Source organism: Aethalodelphis obliquidens, unplaced genomic scaffold (genome assembly GCF_003676395.1).
Source record: "Aethalodelphis obliquidens isolate GAN/ISIS:26980383/991018 unplaced genomic scaffold, ASM367639v1 scaffold88, whole genome shotgun sequence".
Lineage (NCBI taxonomy): Eukaryota > Metazoa > Chordata > Mammalia > Artiodactyla > Delphinidae > Aethalodelphis > Aethalodelphis obliquidens.
The window spans coordinates 457,553-471,749 of NW_020838032.1; the positions used below are offsets into that span (position 1 = coordinate 457,553).

Below are 14,197 nucleotides of genomic sequence, written 5' to 3' on the forward strand. Positions count from 1 at the left end.
ATCCTGCATGCCGCAACTAAAAGATCCTGTATGCCACAACTGAAGATCCTGCATGCCACAACAAGGATCCCGCGTGCTACAACTAAGACCGGGCACAGCCAAATAAATAAATAAATATTAAAAAAAAAAAAAAGAAAGTAGGCAAATCAGGATTAATAAAACCTGATAATATTTTGACAGAAATTACACTATAGTCTTTTATCTTTGCCAATTCAAGAGCATAGAATAAATATAACTGCTAACAAGGGATTGTGCAAGAATAGTGTTCACTTGTCTTTAATAACTCCTTTTAGGCTCCTAGCAATATTTAATTAGATGTAATTTAAGTTACATATAATTCTTCAACCACTGAGTTTTAAAAAACTATATATATATATATATATATGATTTCTTAATGAATTATATTAGACATTTCTCTACCTGTCTACCTGAAAAAACAGTATAAAATATAGTTCAACATTTTCTTGATACTTTTGGATCATTGTTATATGAAGAGCATATACTTCTGTTCTTTGGTATTACCTATAATACTCCTTGCTTCTTAATTGTTTTTTTGTGTGTGTGTTTTTTTGGGTTTTTTTGGGGGGAGGGCTCTGTTCTTTATTTTCTTGAGAGGTAGTATTGCAGAGCTGCTAATAGCTTGGCTATTGACATCAGACAGATGGGAGTTTGACTCTCCGTTCTGCCACTAATATCTCCGTGGTTCTTTACAAATGTGAGCCTTGGTCTCTTAGTCTATAAGTGGGAATGATAGTAGGATCACCCTAATGAGGTGTGAGGATTAAGTAACATCCTGCTTATGAAACACTTGGTGGCTGATCCTTAGATAACATTTGTTAAACATTCATGGTTTTTTCCTTTTAAAAACCATGTATAACTTAGACACAATTAACAACTCTAACTCCTATGTGTACAGAACAATAAACTCCTACATATTTACATGTAACTACCATCCAGTTCAAGATACAGAAAATTGTCAGCCTCCGTGAAGATTCTCTTCTACCCCCTTTCTAAAAGTTTTTCTTTTCTTTTAATGTCATATAAATGGAATCATAGAGTATACATTTTTGGAGAGCTGGGATCTAGTGTTTTAAATATATAATGTCTGTGAGATTTATCCATGTGATGGCAGGTGTTAGTATCAATAGTTTGTCCTATTTTTTATTGCTTTTGTAGCATTCCATTCTATGAATATACCACAGTTTATTTGTCCATTATCCTTTTGATGGACACTTGGGTTATTTGTAGTTTTAGGCTGTTACGAATGCAAGCTGCTCTGAAAACTGTTATTTTTTTAAACTAGTATTTGACATTGTTTTGCAGTTTCTAAGCAGTATTCCTTTATTGATTCTCATCTGCTTTTCCAAGTTTGTTAAATGATCTGTGACAAGGTTTTCCCCCTCACAAAGGCTTATATCCAGATTCATAGCTGCTATTTTGAAGAAGTCTGATTGCTTGGGTGGGAGGAAGGAGGTGTGGATGTGTTTAAAGTTGGAGGTGTTAATGAAATAAACATGAGTGAATAAAGAAAGATTCTTGTCTCTTCAGATAATGTGGCAAAACTTTATCCAAGCTCAGATCAAAGCTTGACTAGAGCAGGGCTTGGCCCACAGTAGGTTTATTCCAAGTTATGCATTGAATAAATGCATCAAGTTGTCACAAAAACTGAATCAACATGGCTTTAACTTGATTGGAAAAGAATTATCATAGGTTAAGAAGATAATAATCATAGCTAACTGAGGAGACGTGGTGAAAACATTGGGATGCAATTTGAGAGTTCATCGTCTTTCCACTGATCATTTTGACTTAGACTAAACTACTTCATTTTCCTACCTTAGCTTCTTTATCTTAGAAACCTTCCTTATTGCATGAAACAGTTACTTGTACAAAACATTATTTGTGATGATCCTGTAAGTCAGTGGTTCTTAAACTTGAACGTGTATCACAAGAACCTGGAGGACCCAGCCCCACCCCTAGAACTGGTCTGGGTTGGAGCTTGAGAATTAGCATTTCCAGCAAGTGGGGTGCATGTTGGTGCTTCTTGCCCAGGGAGTATATTCTGAGAAGTAATGGTGCAGGTCATTTTATTTTCCTCCTTCCTGAATATTGCCAGTAAGCTATTGGTAAAAATCATTTTCTCGGTTGCATTGAGACCTTTCCTAGCTTTTGGAAGAGCAGCATTTAAATTCAAAAGCTTACAGAACAAAAATGGCACGTTGTAAGGCCTTGCGTCCAGTCCTCATGAAGCCTAACATATACTGAAGTAAATCTAACCAATTCAGACAGTAATGTCTAAAAGTGTCTTAGCTAAAAAGGATGCCCTTTTCTTTGATGTTAATGTTGCTATAATAATCTATATTCTTAAAGTTTGTACAAGAACTAAACATTTTAAACATGCCTTAATTTTTCAGGTAAGTGAATTACAATGTGAAAGCCCAACCACGGCGGGCAATTAATTATGGCTCCAGTAGCAGCCTGGTTCCACATAGGGACCAAATGAGTACCATTCTGATAGGCACAGTTGCTTGGCATGCCTAGAATGATCATAATAAAATTCATTTTTATCTTGCCTAATTCTTAAAATTTTCACTTTGTAATGAAATGACTCAAGTTAGCCAAAAAGGAGAAGCAGGTGGGAATGGAGGAGTACCTTATTTTTCTGGACAAAATCTTAACTGACATAAGACATTTGTAGTAAGATTACTAACAGGTGTTGATGCAGTGTTGGGTGGGGCTGTCTAACTTAATTTTAAGCACTTCTCCAACGTAGAGTGATTCTCCTGACAGTAGTTGACTCCTTAGTTTCTGTGGTTTTATTGGTACTGTTGTCCTTTAAGAACCAGAAAGAAGTTATCCAGTTAAATTGTTAAAAAGTATAAGAGCATAATGAGAGGAGCAAAATGCTTTTTAGCTTGCACCTATTATTTCAAATATTATCTTGCTTTCCAAATTTTTTTTTGCTACGTGGATGGAGATAAACACACACACACATGCGCACACAACATGCATATACAGAATCAAAAAGCAGTCTTTCCTGCTAACAGTTTGACACAGTATTCTCCAGTTGGAAGAAAAAGATCAAATGCCTTTCCCTTTTGAGGGGAGGAGTACATACTATTGAGAAGTTGAACTCAAGAAGGAACTTTTGAAGCTCAACTATTAAAGCCAAAAACAGTCTAGACAGATCATTTGAAATTTAAGATGTGGTCATTATTGATCCACATCTGTAAAACAGTATCTACTGGAATAGGTAGAAATTACAATGAACTGTATAACAGTGACTTATCCTTTATTTAAAAACCAAAAGGCAGGAATCCTTTTTTTTTTTGAGACTGATCCTGAGTATGTGTTTGATTTTAAATTCTAATCAACTTTGTCTTGAGATAAGTGTACAGCAGAAAATTAAATTAACTGAGCTATGTATTTCAATACTTTTGGAATTTCAGAGATGCTGCCTATGGGAGTTGCAATTTCTACATTACACTTCTTGACTGTTTTTATGCAGTAAAGAAGGTAAGTGACTCGTAGGATACACCCAGTGTTGTGCTGGAGAACTGAAGTACAGTGCAAGGAAGACAGGCCTTCTTCCTCAAAGATCTTCCAAGATGTATATGATGTGAGAGGTATCCCATTTCCCTGCCAACATTAGAATGACACTAAACTAGAAAACAGATTATTCTGAATCTGAGTGCTTCTGTGCACGAGTTGGGGGAAAAGCCACTTGAACACAGGGAACAATAAGAAACAGTTTTGTAATTAGCTTCTAAATTCAGAATTCGTTTTGAATGTGTTATGATTTCAAAGAAAAACAAGAAGTAAATAGGTTACTGGTTTCTAAGTTCTCTTTGATTTATGTATTTTATGGGTCTGATTCCCATCGATTCTGTTTACAACAGACATTTCTATAACACAGTAACTGTCAAATATTTTGTTTTTGTATCTTCAAGCATTCAATTTCTAGTTCAACAGAAGTATTTGAGTAGCCCATTAGTTTGTTACTAGGTTTTATATAATACTAAGTATAGGTCACTACTGCTTTGTCAAAGCTATTTAAAAATAACTCCTGTGTTTTATAACCAGGGCTACTTGCTGTCTTTGACTCCAGGGGACAACCGTCATACCACGTTCTAAATAAACAGGGTCCCCTGGAGTCATGTGATGCAGCAGACCCTGGTTATAACACTCACTCCCTTAGGTATATTTCTTGAACATCAGGGCCGTGCAAGAAACTAGAATTGTCAGTCAGTAGCCCTTGGATCAAATAAGCCTTCGAAAACATCTCAAGTTTGTGTGACTTGTATTCTCAGAGGCACAAGGAACCCAGGTTTACTTTCTTGTATAATGGAACATGGTGGCTTTCTGAGAATTTTGACAGAAATTTTAGGGGTTAAACTGAGAGACTTAATTAGTACAACTTCAGAGATTAATTATTATATCTTTTTTCCTATATAAGGCAATGAGGATGGACCTTAATTTTGGGACTGAGCCCAGCAACTCTGTGGTGTATGGAGCTGATGGAGGTAGTTGCTGCAGGCTCTGAGACAGCTCCATGAGGCCACAGTTTAGGCAGGTCATGGGCAGAGGAGGTGATCAGGAGATGGGGAGATAGTAGGTATAGATGACCCCTTCTAGTTACAGTTACAGTCCTTGCCAGATGGACCCCAGGGAACTGCTGATGTAGCCAGGCATCCTTGTCCTTGACCCTAGGGCTCCCTTCTCTCTGCTCCCAGCACCTTTAAAAAAAAAGAAAGAAAAGAAGAAGAAGAAACACTTATGAGGGCCTTGGAGATGGTCTACTATAACATTGGCTTTGTTTTTATCAGATGTTATATCCACAGTTTAATTAGCTATAACTATAGATCAAAGATTGCTTTTTTCATGCTACATTTAATTTTATTCAAGAGACAACAGCTTCTGATTTTACATTTAAACATTTTCTGTTTGTGACTGATTTTGAATATTATTATATATTTGAAATTTTTATAAATGTATCAATAATTATGTCTTGATTTTAGTAGTGCTTTTTTTTAAGTGCTACTTCTAATAGGGTCTCCTTATGAAATTCAAATAATAGAAATTCCCTGCAAACTGATACATTTTATGGTATCATTCTGTTATTTTATTGTGTCACTCTGTTGTTGTATTATTATGTATCATTCTAGTCCAAATATGACATATATTGGGTACTCCAAATTCAAAGAAATAAAATTCATCGTGGATTTGGTCTTGGAGTTAGGACTTAAGCCACTATATTTTACAAAATGAGTTTTTTTTTGGTTTGGTGTTATAGCCTTCTTATTTCTCATTCATATTTCAGTAGTTTACATTTTGCACACTGGGTTTGCAGAATCACCCCTTTTGAACCAAGAATACCTTCCTGATCAAGAATTGTTGCTTACATACTGTCTGGCTCAGTAAGCTGGGAGAACAGTTGTCAGAGGCTGCCAGCTTGTCCTTGTCTCAGAAAATAGATATTGTGCTTATTTTGCTTAGCATGATGCTCTGCGCATTGCAACTCAGAGTGAGGCTACAGAGTAGAAGAGAAAATTCATATATTTTTCCTTATTGAAGCAAGGGTTTTTTCCCTCAAAAGTTTGCCTTTTAGTATTGATCTCTGGGCTGTCTTTAGTATAGGGAACATTAATCTTTTAATTCAAGACTGTTCAGAATTTGAAAGTGAAGATGTTTATGAAATGTGTGGGATTTGTTTGATATAAACTAACCCATGGTTTCTTTCCTTTATATTATTTATTTAGCAACCATTGGGTTATGCATTATATTTGAAGCCTGAATGATGTTGATCTAATAAACGAGTAGGATTACTTTGAAGGCTTGATTATTTAGATCTTGCATGGATAGGATGACTGATGAAGGAAAATAAAAAATAAAATTTCATTAAAATAAATACTGTTATAACTAATTTTCCTGATAATGGAAGCATTTAAAAGACATAGCCCACCTCCTTTGAAAACTACTCAATGGAACATAATCTAAATATAAGAATGTTTTTCTGGGGTGCCTCCTGATACTTATTATTAAGAAATTGGATTGGAAACTGTTTCCTTATTTGCATCTTTGTTATTAAAAGCTTTCCTTTGGATTTTAGGCAATGCAGTATGGCTTCCTTAATTTCAACTCCTTTAACCTCGATGAATATGAATACTATGAAGTAAGTTTTCAAGGATATTGTTTTTAACTCTTTTATGCATGTTTTACTTCCAGAAGTAGTATTCTTATTTTTTGAAAAATCAAACAATTTAGATGTGTATAGAGTGAAAAAAACTCGTCTTTTTTTCTCTTATTCCTATTTCTGCAGTCCTAGTTCACATTGATTTTTGCATTTGATACATCTTTCCAGAGTGAATGAGTGTGCTCTGGCATTTTTCTTTAATTTTTAGTTTAAATTTTTTTTATTATTGATGACTTTCATACAGTGATTAAATGAGATAATGTTTGTTAAACCCTTAGCATAGGAGCTGATGAAATGAATAGCCATTATACATCTAATTAACTCTGGAAAATATTTGTTTTTGTCAGAACCTATTGTTTCTGTGAAGTCAAGACACCTTTGGATGCAAATTACAAAAAGTAAACACAAATGGCTTAAATAAAGTGGGGAAAATTTATTGATTTACGTAAATAAAAAGTCTAGGAGCTAGTGTAACTTCACTCATGACCAGATTCAGGTACTCAAGCACTTACCAGAAATTGGGCTGAAGCTAGCTTTGTTCCAAGGTCAGTTCTCCCCAGTTGGGATAAAGATGGCTACCAACAGCTTTGACTTACCCGTTTGATTTACCCAACTCATTGGAAAAGAAAATTCATAGCTCCAGCAGAAGACTCTCGAACTCCTCTCCTTGGCCTGGCTTAGATCATGTCTCTAGCCCTGAACTAGATTGTGTTTTTGGTGGGTGTGGGGGATGAGTAGGTATAGAATACTTTGGCCATCACAGCAGTGGAATCGGGTCAGCCCTATCAAATCATACAGACCAAGAAAGGTGGGGTGGGGGGGGCACAGAGAGGAGAGAATCCAGGCAGGCAAAACCACAGGTGTCCTCTATGTTTTTTAAAGTAGTGTATTTTTTTTTAATGTGTAATTTGATTCTACCATTCTACCTTCCAAGTAGATAATGAGTAAGATGTTATGCTAAAGGTCTTTTCCAGCCAAGAATACTTGTGGAGTCTTGTTTTTTTTTATCCTGCTATAGTTATCTTGAGCAGACAGTCTCACTAATATTGGAATGATTCCACAGATGGCACTTTATTCAGCAGTATCTTGAATCCTCAGATAACTGTTCTTTCACAATCAATTTTTAAAATAACTATTATTTTAAACTCCTAAGTATAACTGAACTATTTTATTGATAAATTGGGTTCATAGTTACTACTAGTCATTACTGTGATGTACCAAACATATAAAAGCATATTGTGTGATTCATTAGGCCAACCCTGCCTTTACTTCTCTGTAATAGCAGTACATTTATAAAGTACAATACACATCAATATTTATTTACCATCTTAACTACTGAATATAATTGAGTTATTAACACCATTTTTTGTGCTTCTCCTTATAAAATTAAACATTTAAAATAAAATATACTTTCTCTTTTTAGATAAGCAAAACTAAGAAAAACACCAGTTGCTATTCCTTCAGTGTAGCACAGTGATGCCTTTATGTGTTTTTTACTAAGGAGTAATATAGGTGCTAATTAGCTTCCCTCTCGCTAATGCGGAAATTGCAGCATTGCGGGAGAGTAGCAGGGTCACCCACAAATGACTTTTACTTTCAGTGAAACTGCATTGAGACACAGGGTAGCTACAGACCACCATGGTAGCTTTGTTTAGTCTCTATAAGTATTTTTAGAAATTTTGGATTAGTATTTTTCATTGAATCCACGATGCCCATTTTATCCTGTTTTGAATAGGAATTCTCTGAATTCAGGATATATCTTACAATCTATGATGCCTGTGATTCAATGAAATCTATCACACATTTCTCATTAAAATCTCCAAACTTCTGGTTTTACTTCAAAATCAGAACATGTGGCAACAGTAGTCCTCATTCCTGCTTACATCTTTTAGCATGGAATGAACTCATCCATTCCCTTGGCTGATAATTAAGTCAACTAAATCAGTTTGGGGTTACTTGCCTGGCCTATAGATCTTAAGGGAACTCTTGATTTATTTCTTACCTGTTCTTAGGTACACGTGTACATACACATACATTGATCTTGTTTTGGTCTTCCCTATGCAGAAAGCAGAAAATGGAGATTTAAATTGGATAATACCAGACCGATTTCTTGCCTTCTGTGGACCTCATTCAAGAACCAGACTTGAAAGTGGTATGCAAATACATGGGACCAGTATAGTTTTGTTATTAAAAGTATCCATCCAGTATTTTCTTTTAAAAGAGGCCAAAGCTCGACTGTCTTAATTAAGTGTACTTGGACATTTTAGCACATCATTCTGCCTGGATTTTAACTTTTTAAATTTATTTTTTTCACAGTTATAATCAAACTGGTATTCAATCCCCAGTCCAGATACTGTTTCCACCCAGTTACAAGTGAAATTGTTATCCATTGTTTTCTTTCTGCATTTTACAGCATCTGGTGAATTTCTTTATGTAGGTTACCACCAACATTCTCCTGAGGCTTATATTCCGTATTTTAAGAATCACAACGTTACTACCATTATTCGTCTGAATAAAAGGATGTATGATGCCAAACGCTTTACGAACGCTGGTTTCGATCACTATGATCTTTTCTTTGCGGATGGCAGCACGCCTACTGATGCCATTGTTAAAGAATTTCTGGATGTTTGTGAAAATGCAGAGGGTGCCATTGCAGTACACTGTAAAGGTATGTTTCTAGTGTTGGTTAAGAAATGGTGGACGTGAATGTATATGTGTGTAGAAACATACCATACTCGTTTAGATTATATGCAAGGACACATGAAGATGCCTTTGTTTTTTATAGAGTGCTTTTTTTTCCTTTTGTGATTTACTTTTTTTTCTTAAAACCACTTTATGGAGGTATGACTGGCATAAAAAGGCTGTACATATAAAGAATGCTTTTAAAACCCTAATTTCATATGGAAAGTTTAGTAAATTAAGCTGTATTCATGGGTAATACTACAAAGGCTTATCACATTCATTTATTCATCAAATATCTATTCAGTGCCTACTTTGGTAGGTTCTGGCATATGTCAGTGAGCAGAGCAGACTCCAAGAGCTTATCTTTTGGACTTTATATTCTAACAAGTTGCTAGGCTTTCAGCAGCTAGAACAGTGCTTGGCACTTAATAAATATTTATTGAATGAATGTGTAATAACACATCGTATGAATATACTAGGATTTATTTAACTTTTCTCCTTTTGTTAGTTAACTAAGAAGGCAAGGGATACATTTTTGTTAAGAAAAAGCCAACACTGGGGAGAAGAAAAACTAAACAGCAAACCTGGGGAATATCAGAAATCTAATCCTGAGAGTTCACACATTTATAAGATTCAAATGTCCAGTTTTCACCAAAAAATCTCAAGGAATACAAAGAAACAGGAAAGGATAGCTCATTCAAAGGAAAAAAATGAATCAACAGAAACTGTCCCAAAGAAAGACCAGATGGGAGACTCACTAGACAAAGACGTTAAAACAACTGTCTTTTGTTGTTGTTGTTCACCACATGGCATGCAAGGATCCCTGATCAGGGATTGAACCTGTGCCCCCTGCAGTGGAAGCTGATCTCTGCATCACCCTCAGGGTCATACTAACCTTCTTTTGAAGGATGAGCCATGTTTGCAACCAGTTACCTCTGTTGTCCAGTCCTATAGGATCCCTGAAACGTAAAAGCCTTCCTTTATTTCATCCTGTTTCTGTCCCCTTTAGTCCAAACTGGCAGTCTTCCAGTGTAATCCCATCAGTATTTTTAGCTTGTGCCGAGATGGCTGATTAAATCCATGGGTAATATCTTTATGGAGCTGATTTTTCAGTCATACCCTTGGTATCCAGAACACAGTTTCTTACTTTTTTCAAAATGAATAGGCCTAGAATTTTCTAAATGTTTAGTTTCTCGTTCCTTTTTGCTTAACAATTACTTCTTCAATTCATCTCTCTCGTCTCACATCAGTCAGGAGAAACCAGGCTGCACCTTTAACACTTTGCTTATGAATTTAAATCTCCTTTGCTAATTATCCAAGGTTGTCATGCAGAAGTTCTACCTTCCACAAAGCACTAGAACACAATTCAGCCAGGTTTTTTTTGCCACTTTCTAACAAGGATTGCCTTTCTTCCAGTTTCCATGTGAGTCCACTGGAATCACCATTAACGTCTGTATTCCTCCTACTAACAGCCCCTTCAAGGCAATCTAGGTTTTTTCTCTTTTTTTTTTTATTTAACGTCTTTATTGGAGTATAATTGCTTTATAATGGTGTATTTATCTAGGTTTTTTCTAACATGTGCCTTAAAACTCTCCCAGCCTTTAGAATTCCAATGCCAAAGTCACTTCCACATTTTTACATAATGTTTCAGTAGCATGCCACTTCACAAAATCTGTATTAGTGGGATTTTTCCAGAGAAACAACTAGTAGGATGTATATATAGAGAGAAGGAGATTTATTATAAGGAATTGGCTTATGTGACTATATAGGCTGGTGACCATAAAACCTGCAGTGTGGACTGGCAGGCTGGAGACCCAGGAGAGCCAATGGTGCAGTTGAAGTCCAAAGGCTGTCTGGTAGAATATTCCCTCTAACTCTGGGAGGCAAGTATTTTTGTTCTGTTCAGACTGCCAACTGATTGGATGAGGCCCACACACATTACGGAGGTCAGTTGGCTTACTCAAAGTCTACCAATTTCATCCAAATACACCTGCCAGGTTGACACATAAAATTAACCATCACAGGAGGTAATGATACTAGTCTAGACGAGAGTAAAGGAAGACAGCAGGAACAGAGTGGGGAAAAAAGTCCACGTGCAAATAGGTTTAAAAGTAGAGTAGAAAAAACAGTTGGATGAGGGAGAAAGTACAAGATGTTAAGCCTGTATTTTTGGAAAGATGGTGGTTCCATTAACTGAAAACCCAGAGTATAAAACACTGCACTTACTGAGAATCATCGCTTAGAAAGTGATTTTCAATCTTGGCTAAACGTAGAATCATGTGAGGGATTTTAGGAATCTCCGTGTCCAGGCTGCATCACATACCAGTTAAAACTCTCCAGTTGGGCTTCCCTGGTGGCACAGTGGTTAAGAATCCGCCTGCCAATGCAGGGGACACGGGTTCAAGCCCTCGTCCGGGAAGACCCCACATGCTGCGGAGCAACTAAGCCTGTGTGCCACAACTACTGAGTCTGCGCTCCAGAGCCCACGAGCCACTACTCCTGAAGCCCTGGCGACTAGAGCCCGTGCTCTGCAACAAGAGAAGCCACCGCAGTGAGAAGCCCTTGCACTGCAACGAAGAGTAGCCCCCGCTCACCACAACTAGAGAAAGCCCGCACACAGTAACAAAGACCCAATGCAGCCTAAAATAAATAAATAATAATAAAAACAAACAAAAAACTCTCCCGTTGATTGTACTGTGCATCAAAACATGAGAACCACTGTTGAGGGGAGCAGAATCATGGGAAACTTTTTTAAAAAAATCCTACCTGCCCAACAAAATTCTGGAGCACATGACACCAGGTCTCATTGGTTTGTTTCTTTTCCTAGCTGGCCTTGGACGAACAGGCACTTTGATAGCCTGCTACATCATGAAGCATTACAGGATGACAGCAACCGAGGCCATTGCTTGGGTCAGAATCTGCAGACCTGGCTCAGTGATTGGACCTCAGCAACAATTTTTGATGATGTAAGTGGATGGAGAGCTTTTGTAATTCCTCAGGAACGCACGGGTCTGGAAAGTGATGGGAAGTAGAATTTTCCTTAGGCTCCAGTAACAGCAGATAGTCTAGTAGGAGAAAGTTGTTTGTATGTATCTTTCCGGAAGGCTGTATTTTGATCTTGTTACTTAAATACTGTAGGAAACAGGCAAGCCTCTGGATGGAAGGTGACTATTTTCGTCAAAAGTTAAAGGGTCAGGAGAATGGAAGACACAGAGCAGCTGTCTCAAAACTCCTCTTGGCTGTTGATGACATTTCAATCAATGGGGTCGAGAATGAAGACAAGCAAGAACATGAACTGGTAATCGAACCACCCCCATCACACTGTTGTCATTGCTTTAGATGCTGCTGAGAACTTTTTAGGGCATGGAGAAAATTGTAGATACAAATAATAAAGCACATTTTGAGGGATTATCATCACACATTTTTTGTACTTATTGCCCTCTCTAGAAACTTTTTAGTCAAAATAGTTAAAACAAGGTTATGTGTCCTTAAAACTAAAGTTTATTTTTTGTTTACTCACAAGGCACTGGTGATAAAAAGAGGTATGTGAAATACACTCTTTAGATGGACCTCGTGACACCCCTTTCCCCCATTTTTTTCCTATTTCATGGTAGCTGATTTAGGGAACCAATTGTTCTCAGATGGGAACTTTAAAGAACCAAGAGTTTAGGGGGTAGCAGTACTATATTAAGTGGTGGTAAGTAGATTGTGGAATTTAAAAGAGAGTGTTTTCAATACTGAAAACCCATTATGCCTCTTCACTGTCAAAATGTTTTATAACAAGAGTGCTATTGGGTTCTTTGTCTATGAAAGTCAACTTTTGGTTGTCTTGAATTGTGTCCTGTCCCTTTATTTTGAAAGCAGCAAAATATTTTAGAGTTCATCAGAATGTTGAAGTATATTTATGTGTGTCTGTGTATGATCTGTATGGGTAAATGTAGCTGCTATGCTTCGCTGCATTACTAAGTACAGCTTAAATCATTAGCTCAGTGTTTTTCTACTTACACAGTACAGTGATGATGACGAAATCAATGCAGTGACACAAGGTGATAGACTTCGGGCCCTGAAAAGCAGAAGACAATCAAAAACAAACGCTATTCCCCTCACGTGAGTCTGATTTCCTTCGTGTGGTTGTAGTTATTTAATTTGTGTATAAGGTCCTTCATGAGCAATTTTTCCTGTACATTTTCTCCATGGTTGCATGCCCATTATGCCACTTTGAAATGAATATCTACTTTATTGAAAATCTAAGGGTGTTGCCTAAGAAGCTCTTAACTATCCTTTGTTTATCTCTGTCTTGTGTTGCAACCTCGCTAGCTCGTATAGATAGGAAAGCACTATTCAGAGTGATTTTTCTCCATGGATAATAACTGTCGGCTAAAAAAATATTCACAGCCTAAAAGTTGAGAGTTATGTTTCATTTGGAGGAAATTTTTAGAACTTGAAGAAGCCCGGGAGGCAGCATCTCAAGTTACCCTGAGAGAACTGCTCCAAGGAGGCGAGGAGGGAGCCAGGATATATAGGAGTTTTGCAGCAAAGGTAGTCTGAATGTCAAAAGATTACTGTTAATAAGAGAAAACAGATATCCCAAGTTAAGGAATTTAGCGCTTTTCTATGTATGGGAAGATGCAAGAGTCTGGGCTCACTGAAATCCTTCCTTTGATATGCACCTCAGCTCTCTGGGGCCAGTATCCATGCTGAGTTTCCTCAGGGCTCACCATGGGGAGTGGGAGTGGCTGCAGTCTGATGGCTGCTAGATGGCAGGTGTTCCTTCCTTCCTGAGTTCCCTCAGGGCTCACCAGCTCATTGTTGGCTTGTGGCTATAATCACTGATGACCGTGACATCCTTTGTTTACTGATATGACACACAGTATTCCATTTCTCATAAACATGTTACATCCTCAAGAGAGTGACAGAAGATATAAACTGTAGAATAACTGTAGATTTGTCCAGTTATTAAAATTGTTAATTTCTTTAAATTTACTACCGTATTACACATAATTTGTTTTGATATGGTAAACTTTAATTAGTGGTGACGTGGGGGCTTAATGTCGTTATTTTAAGTCAACAATGAATTGATTAAACTATATTTTTGTATTAATTTTTCGTTGGAGGAATTTTTCAAGTTACAGAAGCAGGTTTAGTATGGAGTTAGGAAGTTTTATAGTTATTGGGTTGTGTGTGTGTCCACTTATACTTGCTTCTGTAAGTGTTAGTTGGGATTCAATCTCATGGAATGTACAGGATTGTTAGAAAGGTATGTAGAATCAAAAACTTGACCATTGTACTTTTTTGGGGGGGGGTGGCTGGTACACAGGCCTCTCA

The 14,197-nt window shown here is 36.9% G+C and overlaps 1 protein-coding gene across 11 annotated transcripts in view; it reads left to right on the forward strand.

Annotated features, from left to right (window-relative positions):
- Nucleotides 1-14,197, forward strand: part of CDC14B (cell division cycle 14B) — a 101,253-nt gene that overhangs the window by 64,477 nt on the left and 22,579 nt on the right. For all 11 annotated transcript variants that reach the window (XR_003430277.1, XM_027094238.1, XM_027094239.1 and 8 more), the window contains exons 6-12: nt 3,447-3,513; nt 6,107-6,169; nt 8,255-8,342; nt 8,628-8,858; nt 11,700-11,838; nt 12,011-12,170; nt 12,882-12,979. Coding sequence is in view for 10 of the 11 variants with exons in the window: in XM_027094238.1 (XP_026950039.1) it covers nt 3,447-3,513; nt 6,107-6,169; nt 8,255-8,342; nt 8,628-8,858; nt 11,700-11,838; nt 12,011-12,170; nt 12,882-12,979 (846 nt within the window). In the remaining variant the exon portion in view is untranslated. The remainder of the gene's footprint in view (nt 1-3,446; nt 3,514-6,106; nt 6,170-8,254; nt 8,343-8,627; nt 8,859-11,699; nt 11,839-12,010; nt 12,171-12,881; nt 12,980-14,197) is intronic.